At 40.6% G+C, this 23,061-nt stretch overlaps 1 protein-coding gene across 2 annotated transcripts in view; it reads left to right on the top strand.

Moving 5' to 3' along the window:
- PRKG1 (protein kinase cGMP-dependent 1) overlaps positions 1-23,061 on the top strand; it is a 925,158-nt gene that overhangs the window by 346,822 nt on the left and 555,275 nt on the right. For both annotated transcript variants that reach the window (XM_054034323.1, XM_054034322.1), the window contains exon 3: positions 13,813-13,926. In XM_054034323.1, the coding sequence (XP_053890298.1) occupies positions 13,813-13,926 (114 nt within the window). The remainder of the gene's footprint in view (positions 1-13,812; positions 13,927-23,061) is intronic.

Here is a 23,061-nt window from a genome sequence, read left to right as displayed (position 1 = left end):
CTTCCCAGAGATTTCAGGAAGGCTTTGATTTTTATGCTGAACTCTAGAGTTTCTACTTGAAACTCATAGTGGAATGTAGTTGGTACAAACCTATACAAAACAAAATAATAGTGCTAAATTTTGTCATTCCCACCACCCATGAAGCAAAATTGGTCAATTTCTCTTGGCTCTGCTTCTGAATTCTAATGCATAAGGCAATTACTCATTCATTACCTCCTCCATTATCCTTTTTTTTAAAAAATCAGCCCCTAAAAGGCAACTCTCCATCTTGCATATTGATAGAAAAGGCTAATTAAATAACAGAATAGTGAAGATGGTTGTGGGATTCCCAAAAATCAATTGGGGCCATATTGCACCATTAGTTTTTAAACCAGTAGTGCCTTCCAACTAAAGAGTTCAAAAGTACTTTGCAACAATTATCTAGTAGTCCTCACATTACCCTAAGGTAGAACAGCGATACCTCTACTTTATAGATGCGGAAACTGAGTTATAAAGAAGTTAAGGTCACAAGGGAACTCTGTGGCAGAGCTCGGAATAGTGTTGTGGCTTGTGACTAACTCTGTCATGTTTTTACCTTATATAATTATTACAGTATATCCTTCCTGGAGAATACACAACATACAAAAAGAGAAAACTGTAAAAATATTAAAGTTACAAAGGGGTTAAGTCCCCAAACTCCAGCTTGTGTTTGAGTTAGGTGACCCAGGGTCATATGGCTGCATCTGGAAGGCGGAGCCTCCTATGAGATGGGCTGCCTGTTTTACACAGAGATGAGACTGGGAGGGAAGAGGATGGTTTTCTTGTGGTAGGGCTAGAGTGATGGCTTGCCAGGACTCAAACTATCCTGGTGGAATGAGAGCTGCGGGGAGCAGAAAGAGCTGAGAAGCATAGTGGACCAGTGAGCACTCAGGTGGAGCCATGATACATGGTTGGGCCAAAAGAAGTGCCTGAGGGCTAAAGGGAGCTTACTGTGCTCAGAGAAGAGCCAAGTGACAGCGGGAATGGGGATGGAACCTGTAACCTTGTCCAGCTAAGCTTGATGTATAAAAACAGAATGGGAATGTGTGCTAAAAGGAATATGTGAAGACTATCTGTGACTTGAATGACTAACAGAGCTGTTTGTGGTGGAACCAAATCTCTTACTACAAGAAGAGGAATGTTGATCAAAACTCCTGGGTCTGTGGGAGTTGTTTCAAGAGTTGTAGTGGAAACTGAGGTGCAGACAGATGATTCAGTGGGTTATGCTGACTCTAGTAAAGTCCCATTCAGAGCTTGAACTCTGTGTAGAATGTTGGAACAATGGTGATGCATATGCTATGTTCTGTAATGATGGAGGGTGTTGGGAATATGCCCCAAACAAACTGTACAATGGATACAACAAATCAGAGTTAGCAGTTTTCAATAGCTTGTAACTTGTCCAAATCTGAACTGGCACTTATGAAGTCTTGATCCTAGGAGTATCTTCCTGCCAATCTTCAAGGGCCTTTGCAAGTCATAGAGACTTCAAGCTTTTCAAAAAAAACTATTTTTGATGAAATTGTTAGGCAAGCTAACCCTAGCTTCTGCTACTCCCCCTTTAATAATATGGAGAAACATATTTATAAGTTAGAATCAAACTCATAGTTTTCAAATGGGAAGAGTGAAGTGGAATACACACAGAGAATTCTAAAATGTAAAATAAGAAGAAGGCTAGGTTCTAATCTCTTGATATACCACTGCTACCAAGATCAGAATCTGGATGTATATTTCTAAGTATAAAAAATGGGATTTGACGTTGATTATAAACATAACCTGGTTTGTGAAGCAAGAGATGACATCTTGGACAGTATGACAGAATTTATAGTGCTTTCAAACAATGTAATCTCTCTAACCATTACTACAAAAAAAAATTGGTGGCTTTATTTTCTCTAAAACCATTTATGAGCTGTAAACAGTCAGGCAAACTCATTCACTTTGTAAATATTTGTCAACATCCTTTCTGCAGAGCACTCTGCGGAAATATCCATGCTGTAGCTCTGCAGAAACCCTGCAAAATCCTCTAATAATCCTGCAAAACTCTGCAAGGCTGTACCAAGTATGTGCTTCAACATTCTGAATTTTTTTGGAGAAACATTGGAAATTGTGACATCTATTAATTGAACAGGTGGGATAACAGTACAGTAAAAGCTGTGTTATCTGGCACTTTACCACCTGGAAAGTTCTAGAAACCAGCATTTCATATATCCATTAAAAGTCTGGTTGGCGTGGGGCTGGCAGGCTCCCTAACCTGGCTCCATGTGGCTCCCCAGAAGTGGCGACATGTCCCTGCTGCTCCTAGGTGGTGGAACAGCCATGGGGGTTCCATACGCTGCCTCCACCTGCCCTAAGCCGCCTGGCCGCATCTCCACCTAGGAGCAGCAAGGACATATCTCCAGTTGCAGGGAGCTGCCCAAGGTGAGTACTGGCCAGATCTGGCACCCAAAAACCCCTCTCATGCCCCAACCCCCTAACCTGAGCCTCCTTCCGCACCCCAACTCCCTCCCAGAGCCCCATCCCGCATCCAAACTCACTCCCTTCATTGGTAAGTATTACTCTTAGTTAACTGTATTTTTGACTACCCAGCACCCTCCCATTCTCTCAACATGCCGGATAACAAAGCTTTTACTGTACATTGACTCAAACCACTCCAACAGACTAGAATAAAATACATCTTGGAATAAAGATTTTAATGCAGTTATTAAATGAAAAATTTCCAAAAGCTGTATGCCTAAGGCACAGGGCACAGACAATGAATACCAGGAGTGAAATTCTGGCCCATTTGAAATCAGTGGCAAGACTCCCACACATTTCAGTTAGCCTAAGACTTCACACTTGGTCTTCTATGCATTCTGATATATTCTACTATCCATTCTAACATTTCCACTCATTCCTCGTTATTATGTATGTTGATGAACACATTGTTTACTGGGTATTTGGCAATGGATGCTTTACAGGGCATAATCAGTGGCAAGTATTAATATCTGGTTTGAGTATCACAGTATCTTTAGACTTTCATTTCCCCTTTCGCATTTACAGCATTGACATATAATTTATTTCCTGCTGTTATGTTAGGAACTGAAAAATCGTGCACTCCATGTTGTACTGATCCAAAGTAACTGGCAAATAGCTTCCCAAGAGAATTTCATAGAGCCCTCCTATGTGGCTGCTACTGTGTTGTGTGCTGATAACATGGATGATGATGCTTGAGACTGCTGTTGATTATAGATTGGGGTTTCTTTTGTGGTGATGGTGAAAGATTTGGTCTCAATATTGCAAGTTTATTCTACTACCCAGGATTACTTACACATGTGGGATTGAGGCAGCTTTTTTTGAAGGAAGTGTGAGCCTATCCATAGTAGTTCTACCAGCATTAAGCTGCTGTTCTACAAAAGGGACATATAAAATTGTTTTTCTCCTTTGGGCAGGTTGTTTTTAATCTTCTAAAGCTCTGCTCTGCAACTGCTCTTCTCTGCAACGGCAGGCTGGCTTCAGTGCACGATAGCAAATTTAAATGAAATTAGATGTAACTGTTTTTATAATCTAAAGGGAAGACACATAGCAATTTATTTGAAAAACTGAGACAAATAAAATGTGGATCAGGTGTTGATGCTGCTTTCTGTGGTATTTACTGTACAATACATGGAGGAGTTATCACAAGGAAAGTCTGCTTTTGTCAATTCCTTGCTTTCCTATAAATAAAATATGTGGTAAATGTGAACAGCATGTGTAAGCTTTTTCTGTCTTGGCCTCGGTTTGGATCTTTAATTTCCTTCATTCTACATAATCCTAGATACATAATCTGGCACCATGCCATCATTCATTACTCTGTTTTTTTTCTCCTTTTTGTGCTTCCCTATAGAGAACAGCTGCTTTCAGGAGTCTGTCAGTAGTGCATTAAAAGCAAAGCCAAGCCTCAGGGCTGCTGCACCTTTACATAATGTCTGTTATCAAGAAACAATGATATGCAACAGTTGTTTTGTTTTTCTTAATTCAAATGACTCTAATAACAAAAGCTACCTGTAACAGTTTATCTTTTGCCGCCTATTTAATATATACACTCAATGCTGGTATCTGATTGTTAATACAACCTGCACAAAGCATGTAAAATGCATGATTAAATGAATAACCTGACCCAAATTGTGATTTTTAAGGTGATCGTTTCTATACTTTTTCTCAAATATGAAGCTGAATTTTTCTTTGGGCTTGTTTACGCTGTCTGTTAGTGCATGGGAAGCCAGGGAGTAAACGTACAACACTCTACCTTTTGCTGCACGGTAACTGCCTGCATGTACCCTGCTACCATGCATTAGAAGTTTTGTAGTTCTCTTTGACATATTGCCATTTTCAAACAGTTCATGGAGATAAGCTGTTTCTTGTAACATGTGTTTTAGTTTTACATCTTGTAGTTTATTTGAATAGCACAGAAGTAAATATGCTCTGAGATTTCAATACAAGTTCCACTTTATCAATTGCACAATAGTGGAACTGCAAGACTGATTTGTAGCTTAAGGATTTATTACATAAATATACACAAAGGAACTACGTGTGCCTATCTTTATGCTCAAACACTTTAAGAATAGATGTGTTTTATACAGTTTTCCTTGAATTTTTCAAAGCATCGTGAAGGGCATGCTGGTTTTTCATTAAACACAGCCTCCATTGTATTCAACTGTGGACCAGAAGTTGATATATTCAAGTTGTGTGTGCGTGTGATCAATGCACAAATCTGTGCACACATGAGTATGAATATGCTTGTTTGAGATAACCATTTGACTCATATGTGACCCAGTGCAGACCAATGATTTAATGTAAGCAACGAAGTGTTACATTCATGTAAAGTCAAAATTGGCAGAGGTGCTCAGCTGATTATATCTTGTTTGTTTGTGTAGTGTTACTGTTTGAGTACAGTCAAACGTGAATTCTAAATACTAAACTTAAGTGCAACAAAAAACAAAACAATTCAGTAGGGTACTTAAGCAAGTGCCTAACTTTAAACATGTGAGTAGTTCCATTGATGTCAATGAGATTACTCTCATGATTTAAGTTAGGCCTGGGCTAACTGTATCACTGCCTTGGAAAATGTCCATCTACTGTACGTAATACAGAAATAATTTGAAATAATAGAAATAAAAAAAGCATTTATTTCTCACATAACAAAATTTTGCTTTAAAAACATAGGGTGGAAATTACATTTAATTGGAATCCAACTAATACAGCAATTATCCAAAATAACATTTTTTTTGTACAAAAATTGTACACCTTTAAAAATCACGCAAACATTAAACTCTGAAAAAGAACAGATTCCCCCTTCATTGCTCACTATAAACCTCATTCAATTTATACTGTGCACCCCAATTTAACATCAATCCCTGCACGCACACATTTTATTCCATAATAGAAATATTTGGTTGATGTTCACTGTTGAATTATTTGTTAAATATCTAGAAAGAAAATGGTATATTAAGTTATGTCAGAGTTCTATATGTTTTCTTGTAGAGTGATATGTTGATAGAACAGAATAATAATATGGATAGTATTGGAATGATTGTTGTGCTTGTTCTGAAATGTGTTTATTATAGTGTGGCTTAGGTTTATGTAAATGTATGTAGACTTTGTAATCTTTAAGTAGATGCAGCCATGTATTCCATTTATGTGCCAGTGCACAGAGCTCACTGGAGTTGCCTAGCCCTATAAGGGCGGTACCGCCCCGACCCCCTCATTTCTTTCTCACCACCCATGGCTAGAGTTCTCGGTCTGTGTGGTGTTTTCACCTCACACTTTCGGTCTGTTTTCTGAGAATTTTTTTTTCTCGTGTATACAGTACTTAGTACCTTATGTAAAATTTAGTGTTTAATATAGTATTAGAATAGTTGGCTTCCCTATGTGATGCCTTCACCAGGGTTCAAGCATTGTGCGTTGGGGGGAGGGGAAGGGCGATCCCCACATGAGGTGCTTCTCGTCTCAGTGAAGAATGCAATAAAGCCCTGTGCTCCATCGATAAGTCATTCCCAAAGAGGACTCATGGTGAGATACTTGTGGCTGAAGCAGCACATTCCTGAGCAGGCTCTGAGACCTCCTTTGGCACTAAGGCCTTTGATCTTCGGTTGACTTCAAATCCAGCACATGTTGTTGCTCCACATTTAGGCTCTGGTGTTTTCCCCAAAGAAGATGGCAAGAAAGAGGTCCCATAAAACAAATTAGGACCATTTCAGGGCTCAGGAAGACTCCTCCTCATTTACTGGCAGAGTACACCCTCTGGCACATAGGATGAAGCAGATCTGTCCAACCACTTCCTGGTATTGTGCAGAAATCAATGAGAGCCCATACTCTCAACTCCATTATCAGCCATAAGGTGTCCATTGAGTCTGGTACCGATTATGCCAGCGCCAATTATTTCCACCGTGACAATTTTACAGGAGGCATCAGACCTGCCTTGAACCTGGGTCTGCAGGGTTCTGAGTGGCCAAGACTTCATTGCATTGCTATGCTTCAGCTCTCCATGCTTGCCTACCTGGGACCTGTGAAGCTCAGCCCAGTTTGAGGGTCTGCAGCTGAAGTCATTTTTGCCAGTCTCAGAGCAGTTGATTGGCCTGCTGGCCCTCCTTAAGCCAGCAGCAGGAAAAGGTAACTATCTGAATAACTGGGCTCCACTCTGTTCTGGACTCTGTGCCCTGTGCTTCCTGCTCTCCTGTCGTGATTTCCTGGCATCTGATTTGTGGTTCTGACCCTTCAATTTGTCTCCTGACTCTCTGACCTCCTGCCATCTGACTCCTACTCCTGTCTTGTGATTGCAGACTCTGGCTTTGACTACTAAATCTGGCCACCTATGACCTGGCCATGACACTTTGCCTCTCAGTCCTGGACTCTTAACTTGTTCAGAAGTTCTCTGATACTATGGCTCCTACCATCTCATCTGCTTTTATACCCTTGGCACCTTCTGGCCTCATCAAAGAGCTGCCAAGCTCAGGGTGCCAGGGGCTCAAAGTGTAGAGTTGAGGCCCAAACCATGCCCGGCACCAAAGGCCCCCCTCGATGGTGGTGCATCCTTGAGAATCATCATTATCTTGGTGGCAGACCCCTCCACCAAGTTTGGTACTGCCCTTAGCCTCGGCGCTGGCACATCTTCCAGTACCAGCTGGGAGTCTCATTTAGTATTGCCAGTATTGATCCTTCATTCCTCCTCAACATTGATGCCATCCCTGTTTTGGGCTTCAGATGAGTCTGACCATTTGTTTGTCCCATCAGGACAGGTTCCCCCATTGTCAGCAGAGAACCTCCAGGACTCCTAAAGATCCAGGTTGGGGTCATCCTCCCCATTGTTGTCACCCAATAGGCACCAGATATCTCCCTTGGATCACTATCAGTACTGATATTGGCATCTGTGCCCTGGTTGGGACAGGAGCTCTTGGCTCAGTGCCTACTGGCCACAAATGCCTTACCTTTATGCCCAATGGTCTCCTTGGGATGCTCCTCAGTCCCTGAGGTCCAACTCTTCAACTCGCTTTAGAGTGAGATCATTGGTCTCAACACTGTCATCCACTTCCAAACCACCTCAGCTGCAAGCGACTGCTGAGCCTGTTCCCTCTGGATCTCCAGGGCTATTCTGACTGGATCCTGTGGTGCAAGAAAAGAACCTGTTTTTGGCACAGCAAACTGCATCTTCATCCTCTTCAACTCTACTGGGCCAGTGTCTGTCTTTCTGCTGGTGTCTGATGACTTTTAAGGGATATCATGACCTTCTGAGGCATCCAGATGGAATTCCTGCTGGAGAATACACATAAGCTGCTGGATAGTCTCCAATAATCAGCTCTGGAGGGAGTAGGCCTCCAAATAAATGAGGGTCTCTTGGAGCCTGGAAAGACCCCCTGGAATGCTCCAACCCTCATTGCCAATCACACTGAAGTGTTCAGAGAAGTGGTACTTTGTCCCCATGAAGAGTTTTGAAGATTTCTACTTCCACCCATCCCCTAAATCTCTGGTGGTAACTGCAGAAAATGACAGAGCATGGCAGGGAAGGTATAAATCCACACTTAATGACAAAAAGTCCAAGAGGAAGGACTTGATTTATACCTCCTCTTCCCTGCAGATGAGTTTTGTGAACCAGCAGGTATTGCTCTCTAAATAGGACTTTGTTAATTGGGTGACCATATCTAAACTTGTGGATAAGTTGCCAGAAGCCTCATCAAAGTGTTTAGGTAATTAATTTTACATGGCTTGTATGGTGGCCAAGACCTCATTGCAGTGGGTTCTGGATCTGGCAGATGCCTCAGCCAGAATTAAGAAATTGGCTGTGACCATGAGAAGGGCCTCATTGTTGCAGTATTCAGGCATTGCTCCCAAAGTGCAGCAGACAACTGAAGATTTACTTTTTGATGGACGAGCATTGTTTTCAGAAAAAAGATGAAACACTGCACTCTTTTAAAGACTCCTTTGCATTCTTTGGGAGTATATACTCCAGCTGTGAAGAGACACCGCTATAGGAGCAACAGCAGCAATACCACTTGCAGCATTTCTTTGGGCAGTCCTCCCTTCCTGTAAGGCAGTGGGGCTACTCCAGGAAGGGCCACAGCTCCCAGAGGAGAAGTTCCTCTGGTTTTGGGTTTAACCAGCTGGCTTTCCCCACATACACACACACACACATACATGCACACTCCATCCCCTGGCATTCAGCCAGGGCCCATTTTGACTCGTGTCCTGGACAGCTATCCAGGGGTGACCTCTCCTTCTCTGACCTGTTGGGGGACTGGCTGGCTCATTTTTGCTGTGCTTGGGACCAGGGCTGGCTCCAGGCACCAGCTGAGCAAGCTGGTGCTTGGGGCGGCAGACTGTTCGAGGTGCCATTCTGCCCAATCCTAGGGCGGCACGGCCGCTTTTTTTTTTTTTGTTCTTGTTCCGCTCCGGCTGCCCTGTAGGGGGCAGCGGTGTGGAGAACCAGAGCGTCCTGCAGGGCAGTCCTCTTCCTTCCCTCCCAGCCAATCGGAGCGGAGCCCTCGTGGCAGGCGGCAGGAGGCGGTGCAGGGGGAGGGGCCGCATGGCAGTGCCCCTGCTGTAGCCCTGGCCGCCCCCTTCTCTCTCTCTCTCCCTCCCGCTATCTCCCCCTCTCCCCCTCCCCCTCAGCCGGTTCCCCTGCACCCGTACTCTGGCCGCGCCGCAGGTTTTTTTTTTTTTTGCTTGGGGCGGCCAAAAAGCCAGAGCCAGCCCTGCTTGGGACTCAATTACCAAGAACAACCTGGATCCTAAGCACCACCAGATTGGGTTATGCCATACAATTCCTTTCCATCCCTCTTCGGGGACCCCTCTCACAAGATTCTGCTCCTCAAGCAGGTTCAGTCTCTAGTGATATTGGGGCTGTACAGAAGGTCCCCCTTCAGCATTGGGAATGGGGGGCCTACTCCTGGTATTTCTTGATCCCGAAGCCCAGGGGAGGGATGAAAACTATCCTTGATCTCTGTGATTTCAACAAATGCATCAGATACATCACCATAGAAACTATCCTCCCCACCTTTAAATCACAACAACTGGTTTGCTGCCCTGGACCTCAGGATGCTTATTTCTACATAGCAATCCTTCTGAGTTACAGGCAGTTACTCAGGCTTATCATGGCTGGCCAGCACTAGCAGGACACTTCGCTGCCTTTCAGTCTGTCTTGCACCTCCTGGGTTTTTATCAAGTGTATGATTATGATAACAGCGGGGAATTCATATCTTCCCTCATCTGGATGAGAGAAAAGTCCAGAGAATAAGTCCTCTGTCATGTTCACTTCACACTATGCCTACTTGATCATCTAGGCCTAAACAGTGGGAAGTCAGCATTGGTTCCAACTCAAAGAATTGAGTTCATTGTGACCATGCTAAACTTAAGTTCAAGAGCCTTTCTACTGACAGAGCAATTCCAGGCGATTTGCCACCTATGTCTGGAGCTGCAGTCTTAACCCTAAACCACAGCTGGGTATGCCTGAAGCTGGTAGGCCATATGACTGCGTGCACACAAGTAGTCCAATATGCCAGGCGAGCCTGCATCCTCTTCAGATGTGGCTGAAGACAGTCTATCGTCTGATTCGTCATCCCTTGGACAGTAGGTCCAACTCCCCCTGCCAGTCCTGGACTCCCTACAGTGACAGACAATTGAGGACAATGTATGCGAGGGCATTCCTTTCAGTCAGTTCCCACTGACCAGGACTATAGTCACCGATGCCTCCTTACTAGGTGGGGGACTGAATCTGGGATCTCTGACCGTTCAAGGCCTGTGGTCAGAACCAGACTTTGAGCTACATGCCATCTAGAATATCTGTCAGATCTTTGATCACGGCAGGAATTTAGTTTTCATGCTCTTCGACAATACCACTGTAGTGTATTATGTGAACAGACTAGAGGGAGCAGACTGCAATGTGCTGCATCAAGAGGCAATCAGGACTGTCTTCCTTGCTTCAGGGAAAACATTATCTCTTGGCTAATCACTTGGAATCACCTGGAGGTTCACCTCAGCAGAAATTTCTACCTGAATCAATAGTGGTCTCTGAAGCCCTGTGTCCTGTGGACCATTTTCACAGTTTGGGGAATCCTGATGATTGACTTGTTTCCCATGAGAGATGACAGTTTTTTGGTTGTTGCTTTTTATTTGAGCTGAGAATCAGCACTACTGTTTGGTTTTCCCTCCCAGTCTGATCATCCCACTGGCATTTCTCAAGCTGAACTTGGACCATGTCAAGCTCTTTTTCATTGCCTGAACCATGATGGAGCAATGTTGATTCTCCAGCTCCTCATGTTATTGATTCAGCTCCTATATCCCTTCCACTTTTATCCCGACTTCCTGACTCACTATCACAGTCAGGTTTTGCATTCAGCTCTCTGTAATCTCATGGTGTAGAAGCTGCATGGTTAGATGAGGAAGAGCTTCTGAACATCATTTCAATCTGGCAAATCTTGCTTAATAATAGGGTGCTCTCGAACACAGCAGCCTATTCAGCCAACTGGAAGTGCTTCTCAATATGGTTGTTAGCCCAGGGAGTCCAACCAAAGCTAGCTTGCATCCAGAACATTTTGGACTGCCTGTTACATCTGTAGGCTTCTGGTCTTGCTCTTAGTTCATTGAAAGTCTACCTGGAGATCATTTTGATATTTCCTCTGCCCTTTCATGGGAAGTCAGTTTTTTCAAACTGCACTACAGTGAGGTTTTTGAAAGGAGTCACTGGTCTCCATCCACCAGTTAGAGATGGTTCTTTTGTGGGACCTTAATATTGTCTTAGTGGCTCTTATAGGACCTCTGTTTGAGCCTCTGACAACTTCTTCTGTCTACCTTCTGTGTCAGAAAACTACCTTCCTTATGATAATGTTTACAAAGAGAGAGGTTGAGTCACAGGCTTTGATGGCAGAGCCTTCTTGCATGCAATTTTCTATCGACAAAGTAAGCCCACAGTGACACCCTGGATGGTTTCCCAGTTTCACTTGAACCAAACTATATTTACCAGTGTTCTTCCCTAAGCAGCATTCAACCCTAGAGGAACACATCTTCACACATTGGATGTCAGGCAATGTTGTGTTTTTTATCTGGATAGGAACAAACCTTTCCTCTTCTCATCTCGTTAGTCTGCAAAGACTGATTGACCCTTCATTCAGTCTACGTATGAAACGAAAACTATCTCTAGATGGATAATTTCCTCTCTTGACAGTATATGAAGTAACTCAGGCTATGCGTCCTCAATGGCTGCATCTACTTGAAGAAGAAAAGTGTTACTTACCTGTAACTGTTGTTTTTCAAGATGTGATGTAGATGTGTATTCCACAACCCACCCTCAGTACCCTTACAGGTACTGCTCCGCAAAGTTCTGTGACTCCAGTGTGTTAGGCATGCACACACCTAAGTAGAATACATGTCTGCATCACATCTTGAAGAACAACCGTTACAGGCAGGTAATTTTTTAACATTAATTATATTGTGTAGTGATTAGCATAGGTGTTTGTAGTGAGGTAATATTTGGATTTTTTGATTATGAAGTGAAATTTTATAATCTCTTACAGCTAACTTATTTTTGAGTTGCTATTTTTTCCCGTAATTTTAGGTGACAAAATTAAAGATGGGCAGTGTAGATTTTTGTGAAGTGATTCATAGATTTTAAGGTGAGAAGGGACCATCTAGTCTGACCTTCTGCAAAACACAGGCGAGAGAATTTCATTCAGTAATTCATGAGTGATGAAGGGTTGTATTGCAATAAGGAATTGGCTATTCATTCATAGAGTTTAGGGCCAGAAGGGACCACTAGATCATCTAGGCTGACCTTCTATCTATCTATCTATCTATCTATCTATCTATCTATCTATCTATCTATCTATCTATCTCACAGGCCACCAATACCACCCAGCATCTGAGCTCTTAACCCAACAACAAAAATTAGACCAAAGTATTATGACCTATAGAAGTCTAGACTATTTTGTGCCACAGGCAGAGAATAGGAGGGAGCAAGATGCACCAATATCTGAGGCCCCCGCAAAGGCAGGGAGATGATTAAGGGAACTAACCACATAATCTGGGCAATAATCATTTCCTGATTATTTTTTTAAAGGTTTAGAAATTTTGTAAACTGTATAATATTTTTGCAAGGGTACTATATATGGATTCCCATAAAATTCACGTGCAAATTTAACTGTGTTTTAATGGCTGGTTTTGCCGCCCACCCCAGGTGGGGGGAATCGGCTGTACTTCTCATATAAATAATAGTTCATGATGCCACTCATGCCTGTTGCACCAGAATTTTCATTATGCGTATGAAATTTCACTAATTCTTGCCAGCAGGCATTCTGTAGAAAGGTTTTTGCCTATGGAATTGGGGGGTAGGGGTGGGGGTGGGGGGAAAGAGAAAGCTACATTTGTAGAACCCTATTCCAGAAAGAAATCAGTAGTTAAGGTGTGGGGGGGATGGTAGGGGGGAAAGTTGGTTTTTTTTGTTGGTTGGGTCTTTTTTTCTTCCTTATTCACTGGTGTTTTGTTTTCCTTTCTTGTGATCTTTTGTCTCACTCTAAATGGCAACACTGGGCATAATAACCATGCATTCCCCCCACATTTTACTATACTTACTTTTCATGTTGTCCCTTATGAATCATACTTCAACACTATTTTTAAATCAGTATGCTTATAGTAGGTGGTGTGGCTGTTTCTTTCCATTTTCCTCCTCTGGCAGTCTTTTGTCTGAAGTTGGTTGAAGAATATAAATTGGCACTGACCTCCTTTCTATCTCTGCAGCCCTTGCTTTTAAATACCCTGTATAGTCCTACTATATGTGTACTGTTGGTAAGCAGATAAAGCAGACTTGCCTGAGAAAGAAAAGATACTCTAAGATGTGAATTAAATAATAGCCATGAGTCAAAGTAATTTTTCTTTTGATAATAGCTGCCTTATTCATAGATGAATGTTTCCAAGGATTACTTTTTCTGTTAATTAGTTAACACGTTTTTCATGTGTGATGTTAAACCTGAATCTCCTGATTTTTAATACAAAACATCTGAGAGAATTTCACTTGAAAGTCTTAAGTAAAATAAACTACATGTTGTTCTAGTGTGCCATTAAGCTTTTGTCTCCATTAAGAAACTTCAATAATCAATACCTCTTTATAAGCATTATTTATAAAATAATTGTTTCCAAGGATTATGATGATATAATTCCCTTTCTGGAACATACTTTTAAATTAGTTTTAAAATTAAAGGGTTCTGGTACTCTCAATTACATTATATCTAGAACAAATTTTCAGAACATAGCTGAGAAAGAAGCTTGCAACTTAAAATGGTATTTTTTCCCCCACAGATGGAAAGGTTGAAGTGACAAAAGAAGGTGTGAAACTGTGTACCATGGGACCTGGCAAAGTATTTGGGGAGCTAGCCATCCTTTACAATTGCACCCGGACAGCAACCGTCAAAAGTAAGACAATTTTAGAATTTAAAACTTCAAAATATTTACGCAGCTATTAATGCTTGGCTTGATTACACTTAGGTCAGTTCTCAGTTTCATAGGGGGTTCTTGATTGTAAAACATTATTAAAATATTTCAGATTTATTAATTCAGTTGCCTTTTTCCAAGTTGGTTTTGGATATTGTAGCATGGATATGTTGTACTCTGGAATGTGTTTCATTCCAGCAGAGTTGACATTTTCTTTGCTAAAAGGATTTTATAAAAAAGAAAAGCCAAGTTTTTACCTACTTAAGTTGTGTTGTGTCTGCAATAAATTTTCCCTCACTCAAACTCTTTAAACTCATGAAAACAAGAGAATATTTTCCCATATTAAACAAAAGGAACTTCAGTAACCCAGTTGTCACCGAAGTGCAATGAACAATCCCTCTTCTGTATGTTGGAAAGACTGGTGGCAGCTAATAGATGCAAACTGTTTTGGCATCATCCACTTTATCATTCCAAACTGTTTCACTTTCTACTTCTGCTAGGAAACTCAGACAAGGAGCTTCACTGACAGTGATGTCATTTATTTGGGCTGAACTCCTGATGTAGCTGCTTGTTTTATGTGTTAATTTAAGTCTTTTATGGATTTGAAGAAGACAGGAAGAAAATGTCTCACTTGTGCAGGACATTCAGCTCTGACTTTGTTCTAGTAGAAACATCCCACATTTGTGTTGTGACTTATGTTAGCTCATCCAAGAGAGCAGCTTGTGGCTAATTCAGTGTCTTCTCTTGCTACATTCTGAGGGTTAAGTGGGGGCCCCAAAGATCAGACGTTTGATAGTGAAGATGGCAAAGACTGAGATCATCATACCACATGACCTCAGGTCTTGAAAATGTGGGCAGTTTTCTTTCTAAGGTTGCCATAGGATTTAGTATCTCTGTAGTCTCCCATTGCACTCCAAACCTGCTGTGCACATTCTCAGCCAATACACCACAGTGTGGAGCCAAAGGGAGCTTTGATATGGGGATGGGTGCAGAATGGTAAGTCCCTGTCTTTATTTTCCCCACTCCATGGTGACGTATTATATGAGGAGGATGCTAGAACTTCAAATGTGGTTGCAACAAAAAGAAAATGTCCAGTAGCTTACAGGTTTAGCCTTCAGAAAGAACTCTATAAGAATTGGAGATACATATTTTTTTGGCAGGTCAATTTCAACTCTATGAAATAGCTGGTTAATGCATATTGGAATGCCCCTGATTCTAAAAGTCCTTTTATTTGCAACACAAGCTGACAAGCAGCTGGATGGTGCTCATCCCCATGTTAAATACAGTTGCCATATTCCATTGTTCCTCTGTAAAACAATGTGTTCTAGGAACATGCTGTGCATAAATGTGTTGAGAGGTGTGAGGGAAATTTTTACCTCATACATGAGAATTTTTTTAAAAAAATCTGTCATGTAAAATGAGATTACAGGAGGTCATTCAGACTTATGTTCACACATTCAGAACCAGGGATGGTAAAATACACTGACAGCCCTTTCTGATCTTGAAAATAAGAGGATGGTGATGACCTGTGAAATATAGACTCACAAGGTTTCTATAAGAGATAACAAATAAAGAATACTTTTGTTGTAAAGACTGTCTAAAGGCAGTGGTGATAGATAGGTAATTGGAAGAATATGGAAGAAAAAGGTAAGATAGAAACCGATGAGACATGTCAGACTCTGTGCAGAAGAAAAAAAATTGAAAATGCCCAACCTTTAAAAAAAAAAAAAAAAAAAAAAGCAGAATTATGGCAGAAATAACAGAAAGGTAAAGGTAGTTAAATGTCCTGGAAAACCAAAGCTCTTCACAGTCACAGACAATGTGGCCAAAGTAATCAGTGATATGTCATTGCAAGAGAATGGGAATGAGAAGAAGACAAATCATTTCTAAAATAGAAAATAAGGAGATAGTTGTTTGTTTATTATTATTAATGTTGACTTTTGCATGCTGTTCATTTCCAACCAGCAAATGAACAGACAAGAAAACAGTAACTGTATTGCTAGTCTTATTACACTTATTATTTCTCACTCTGTCCTTTCTCATTAGCCTTCTTCTAAACTGTTGATTGGTGCCTAGTTGTAACTGCATCTTTCTTTGCTTATTAAATTAGGGGCACTAGTAAGGTTGGTACTATTGCCACCCTGAAAGACCTTTTCCTTAAGAAAGAAGTAGGAAGCATTATTATTAAGCATTCTCTTGCTTTCCCACTGGCATATTAAAATGGTAGTAATTATGCACCTTCTTCTGTAGGCAGCTGTTGTGAATGTAATCTCATTTAGAATGCTAACAAGTGACTTTAATGCAATTTCTCTCTCTCATTATTGCACTAGTAAGTGAGTGGCAGTCATGACTATAATCAACTCTATATCCTTTCAAGTCTAGTGACGTGAGGTCACCATTTGACTTTTTTGGAGCCATTTTGGCTAGACTTACATGTATATATACACGATTTTGAGGTGCATAGAACATTTGAGGAGACATTATTGACTAATAAACTTAAATTATAACTATAGACGCTGACAATCTTATTAAAACATCTGTGGGTTTTTTATTTTTTCTGTGTCTAAACAATTAGTAAACGTACTTGTTAAAACTCTAGAAAGTCAAGTACTAGTAAGAATGATAAGTCTGAAGGGAATGATTCAGCTGAAACAAGCACCTTGGAGAGTAAGCTGCTAATTCTTTATTTGAGGAAGTAGGTTGACTGAATAACTGTGATAAAAGTAAATATTCATCTGATTTTACTGATGGTGATTATAAAATATACCAAGGGACATATTTTGTCTTCTATGAAAAAAAGTTAAAAGAAAAACATTCTGTAGTAAACCACTGTCCCCAGGCCTCTCCTCGTCCTCCTATCCAGGACCTCAAACTTAACCATGAACAGATTAAATTTGGCAATCCTAACCATACCAGAAATAACTACTTACAAAGTTTGTAAAAGCAAATTTTAATAAGAGGTACAACACTTTGAACACACTCACACATGAATGTGATGAATGAGCTGTCTTACTGATGAAAGGTGTTCCACAGCTGGTTAAAATAGGGAAATAAACAGATTTAAGTCTCTTGTGATCAGCTGGTGAATGAAATTCTTTTTTTTTTCATCACTTCCATTTAAAAGAAATTTGACTTGTGATATTCAAGAAAGAAATTGTGATGAAAATGTTCAAGTCTCTGACAACTTAATCTGGGCATTCCTTCAGCAACAACCGAAAATCTGCTGATCTCCTAGCTAGATAGAGGGTGCTCTCATAGAAGAGGTCTTTCATTTTGTCTTGTCTTGGCCCAGACTTAAATTATAAAGCCAGATGAGACTACTATGATCATCTAGTCTGACCTCCTGTATACCACAGGCGATAGGACTTCCTTGAATGAATTCCTGCATGTATTATAGCGTATCTAAACAGCTTATTTTCTCCATTAGTGGAAATGTTTATCACAATGCTTGATAAGCTGTTCCAATGGCTAGCTATCCTCATTGTTAAAATTTTACTCTTTACTTTTAGTCTGAATTTGTCTAGCTTCAATTTTCAGCCACTGGAACTTGCTATACCTTAGTGTGGTGGAATGAAGGGCCCTCTATGCTCAGATTTTTTGTTCCTTATGTAGGTCTGTGATCAAGCCACCCCTTAACCTTTTCTTTGTTTAGATAGACTCAAGCAGCTCAACTTGTTTATCACAATAATGCATATTTTCTATTCCTTTAATCATTCTTGTGGCTCTTCTTTGAAACCTCTCCAATCTATCATCATTCTTCTTGAATTGTTGGCACCAGAACTGGACACAGTATTCCATTAGACGTCATGCCAGTGACAGAAGTAATATAACCTCCTTCTCAAGATTCTTCTATTTATACATCCAAGGATTGCATTAGCTCTTTTGGCTATGGATTTACACTGGGAGTTCTTGTTCAACTGATTATCCACCATGAACCCCAAGTCCTTTTCAGAGCCACTGTTTTCTGTGACAGAATTTCACTATCCTGTAAACCTACAGTTTGTTCTGAGATGTATGACTTTATTTAACCATATAAAAACAAAAATTGTTCGCTTGCATCCAGGTTACTGAGCAACCTAGAAAGCCCTATGTTCGAGACCTGTTCTCTTTATTATTTACTATTCCCCCAATCTTTGTGCCATCTGCAAAATTTATCATTAATGGTTTTGTTTTCTTCTAGTTCATTAATAAAAATATTAAATAACATAAAGCTAAGAACCAGTCCCTGTTTGACACCACTAGAAACACCTAATCAATGTTGCTAAGTAAACATCAGCTTGAATGAAGGTGTGATTCACTGGGAAAATAGTCCTAAGCAGGATGCTGATGAGATTTCCTGATCATTCCTGACTGGTTATTCAGTTCCATCATGAAGTCTGAAGTCATGAAGCTGTGCTCAGTATTACCAATTTCCAAGCTGTCTGATGAATGCTTCTAACCCATCATGCATGAACCAATCATTCATATTCTGCCCCGAGAGAACAGCTCAGCTCGTTAGATGTCATCAAGGTAAACTAAGCATGCCACCCAGGATAAATTATCGAAGGTTTTAGAAGGGGTGATAGCTGATCATTCAGAGAAACCAGCATGTGTACTTGAATTGAGAGTGCCAAACTAGTACTTCATCTAGTAAGTGCCACCTCACATTAGCATTACAGGAGTTGCAGCTGCAGGAAACTCATGCCATTGCAGAGCAATTTAAACAGTCCAGAATTCATTGGATGACCTTTATTAAAGCTCACTACTAGCACACATTTTTAAACACTTTCTTAGAAGCACGAGCCTGATGGTCTATGAAACATAAAACTATGAGACATAGGTACAATGTTTGGGATCTGTGTAATAAGAAGTTTGTTCTTTGTTGTTGCCAAATTAGATGTTAGCCAAATTAGACCATTTTATTGGGGAAAAATCATTTGTTTTCACAACCTACAGTGCAAAATTTAAGTTAGAAATTAGGTGAGGAGGCAATGATACCATAAACTCTTCCTAAAGAGAAGGAAATGATGATGCCAAAACATTTAAAATAGGAGTGTAAACTTAAGCTCCTATATCCATACTTAAGTGCCTAAATTAGTGGCCAGATTGAAGTGTTGATACCCAACAGCTCCTATTGACCTCAGTGGGTACTGCTGAGTGCTTGGCATTTTTGAAAATCCGGCCATTTATTTAGATACCTAAATATGATTTTGGAAGCCTAATTTTAGGCTCGTAACTTTGAAGTTTTTCTTTTGGTTTCCAAATACTAGAGCAAAAAGAAGTTGTGGAGAGTCTGCTTTATATGTCTCTAAGTGTGTCGTTATCATGTTTTTTCTCAAGTACTGCACTAGCCCATGATTTCACTTTCACCACAAATACCTCTAAAGCAAAACTGATTACTGTTCTTGTATTGTGTTTCACTCCAAGTTCTTTGAAGGCCAAAATACAAAACTTGAAGCTGCAGACAGCTGAAAGTAGAAACATAGAAGAAAGGACTGAACTTTAACAGTGTTTACCTTCTCCCCTTGTTCCCTGAAATCAGGAGAACTCATGTTGAATTTACCAACCTGATCCTAGTAGTATGCCAGAATAAAGAGAAAGCAGCCCCGGTCTTTAGTTTCTGCAGATATGCTCTACAGATAAATGACTGTCAGCTCTATATTTGGTATTCACTTTAATCCTCTGCATGGAGCAACATTTTCTACAGATAGACATCTGATCACCTATACATCCCAAATTATTACTGCATCATCTACACGGGAAACTACTTTAACTTCTTAAAATGGTAACAGTTAAAACTGTAGTTTCAGGACACTGAGAGACTACGTTGTTTGCAGGTATAGTTCTAAAAAGAGCATTTTAGTATTCTATTAGTATTCTAAATAGCAAATGTGGATTTTTTTGTTTTATTTGTAGCTACAATACTTATGCCAAATAAATGTATTCTAAGGAGCAAGATAGCAATAGGATTCTTAATCTTTCACTCCAGAATTGCTGGCTCAAATTTGATAGATGGAGATAGTGACTAAGAGGTCTTGTCCCCTAGAGACTGTTCAAAATGAACTGGTGGACAGGTGTCTGCACCACAAAAACACCATTGCAACTGACACTAATCAGTAATCTTGCTGGCAGATCCAACAGAGGATGAAGACTGGGTATATTATTGGTAGGTATGAATAATCCTACTAATTTCCAAAAGTAGCTTGCCAAATCAGGAGAAAGCAAATTGGTGCAGTAGCTTGCACTATCCATGCTGTACTTGCTTCATGACTTTGGATTTCTGACTGAACCAGAGACTATTAGAATGCTGTTTTCTTTACCTCCTTTTAAAGCCCTACTTCCTCCAAGCTATTTCTGCCTACTCCTGAACAGTAGGTAGCTGCTTCCCTTTGCGCCTAACCTTATAAACTAAGTTGTTGTATGAGGCGAAGAGCTACTAAGTGCTTGTACATTTAAGCATCTCTGAACGCTGTTCATCAGCTGAGTTTTGGAACAAAGCCAGAAGTCAAAATTCAGTTGTTGTTTAAAGAGGTATTCCATTGCTCTTCCAATACCAGTAACTTATGCAGGTATTAGCAGAAGCAGGCCTGGATTAAAGAATTTTGGGGTCTAGTGCATTATGGAAATGATCCTCCCCAGGCACCAACCCTGCACCAGCACCCGCTTCTCCTAACGGCCTACATGCACATCCCATCTGCCCTGACATACACCCTGCTCACCATCCCCTCACCCTACAGCCCTCCAACACTCCCCATTCACCCCATAGCCCACGAACAACTCATTCTCAGCCCCCACCAACTCATCCCCACTTATCCGCACCTACTTTGCTCAGAGCTCCACTCCTGCCCCAGGCTAGGGTGGCTCCACTTGCTCCCAGCACCAATCCTGCACTCGCATGTCCCTAAGCTACTCAGGTTTGGCATGACTGCCCCCATCATGTGGAGGAGTGGCTGGCCTGAACTTGAGTGAGCAGTGTTGCAAACCAACACAGTGGTTTGGCCTGGCTCCTCCTCCCTCTGACCCCTCTTCGCCCCCCTCGAATCACCAGGGCCTCCTGAGATAGGGACAGTGTGTAAGAACACCAAGTGCACATCGGTTAATCTGGGCCTGAGCAGAAGAATGTGGTTTGAATGAAAAGGATTCTGGGAAAGTCATGTGGAAAGACTCCTGGTATAGACACATCTTGGCTGCACATTCAGCCCAGTCGCTCCAAACTCAGTCACATGCTGAGCTACATAATACAAAGCCACCCAGAAAACCAGTTGGAAGGACAACAAAGAACAATCCACTCCCCTATTACAGAGTCATGAACCTTGGAAGGTAGTGTCCTTGAGAGGGATGGACTGTATGTAAGAAAGACACTGACTTCTCTCTTTGTCAATTCAACAGAGTAGACTTTATTAAATTATTTGGATCCTGGCCTATAAAACTTACAAACACATATGCTGGAATATGTGACATTTTGCTAATGCAAAATTTAACAGCAACAAATATTTTTTGACAGTGAAAAATTAAAATCTACTTGCTGAATGAGATCTCAGTTCAAAAAGTGAGGAAACCTAAAAATCTTAGAAAAATACTATTAGCTTGGGATAAAAGGAAAAGCCAGAGTAGGTATTTTACTTCTAATTCAGCATACTAATTCACAGATTACACAAGCATAATATTTTATGATATAGATGCTTCTAAATAAGAAACTGAAACAGCATGCATTCCAGGTGACTGACAGAGAAAACAATTAATTATAAATGCAGTTATCTCTAAGTGTAATGAGGAAGAGTGATCCTGCACTGTCATACTTCTTCCACCACCCTGGAGAAAAAATTAGGTTAATAGATAAAACCCTGCTAATTAGGAACTTTCTCTGCATCCTGATAGGGAACTAAGTAAAGGAAAACTTTGTTCTGCTTATTCCTCTGAAAGCAGAGCCTTATTTGCCACTGGAAGAATCAGAAAGAAGGAAGCAGGAAGAGAGAGCGAGAGATAGACAGAGATCGATAATAGAACATTTGAAATTGACTGTATTTATGAGGACACATTAACAATGAGGCAGTAGGTAGTGAGTCAAAGTGAAAAAGTCAACTTGTATGTACAATTAAGCTTTTTTAAAAAATCAATATTTGATAAAGGAGTAGACTTGTTTAGCAAATGAAAATTTGTTTCACATTAACAATGTGCAATGGTTGTTATGACTCTTAAAGACTAATCCCAATAGCGCTAAAACTCAAGTAAATTCTGAGAACAAAATAGTGTTAAGAATGGAATAGATTATCAATGCGCAAAAGAAAGATGTTGTGTGTATTTAAGAGATGTCCTTTGTGTCCAAATTACACTTTTAGCAGTAGGCATAATTCTAAAAAAAAAAAAAAAAAAATTCCCTTGGCCCTACATGAACCAAAAACATGCTGAATTCAGTGGGGCTATGCTTAGCCTGAACTGAGATCCATATGTTTAAGAACTTTAAGTTACGGATAAAATAGAGAAGCACAAACTAAAGACATTAAATTATAAGTTATGCAAGTTTCTTTGTTAGAACTAAAAATGCCTCTCCACAAACAGAAGAATAATAGTTTTTCCATTTTTTATGCCTATCAGCAAAACTCATTGTACAAAAATCACCTCTACATTGAAGAGCAAGGGGAGCAATTTTCCTGTTTTGCTGTAAGCTTGGATAAGTTGGAGTTTTCTTGAACTACTGTTCATTGAGCCCTCTGGATATCCATCTCCAGCATAATAGCCAGTTACATTTACAGAGAAAGGCATTACATTGACAAAGAGTTTGGTACCAGTGATAATTTGCTGAGAAAACTAAGATAACAGACTTCCAGTTGTCTATGAAAACAAATACAGCTACTCAGGGTAAGAACCATTTGAAAGCCTTAGTGATGGAAAGTTGTCTTTTACTGTGTTTGTTATATAAACCTACTGTGGAAAGTTTATTCAGAGCTCATTGAAACAATCAAATTGCTGTAAGAAAAATAGCAATGCATTCTAGGTACATCTCTACCTCGATATGTCCTCAGGAGCCAAAAAATCTTACCGCGTTATAGGTGAAACCACGTTATATCGAACTTGCTTTGATCCACTGGAGTGCGCAGTCCCCTCTCTCCCCCCCGGAGCACTGCTTTACTGCATTAG

Source organism: Malaclemys terrapin, chromosome 7 (assembly GCF_027887155.1).
Source record: "Malaclemys terrapin pileata isolate rMalTer1 chromosome 7, rMalTer1.hap1, whole genome shotgun sequence".
NCBI classification, from domain to species: Eukaryota; Metazoa; Chordata; order Testudines; family Emydidae; genus Malaclemys; species Malaclemys terrapin.
The sequence above is the reverse complement of the archived record's forward strand: the minus strand, read 5'-3'. Positions and strand labels throughout refer to the sequence as shown.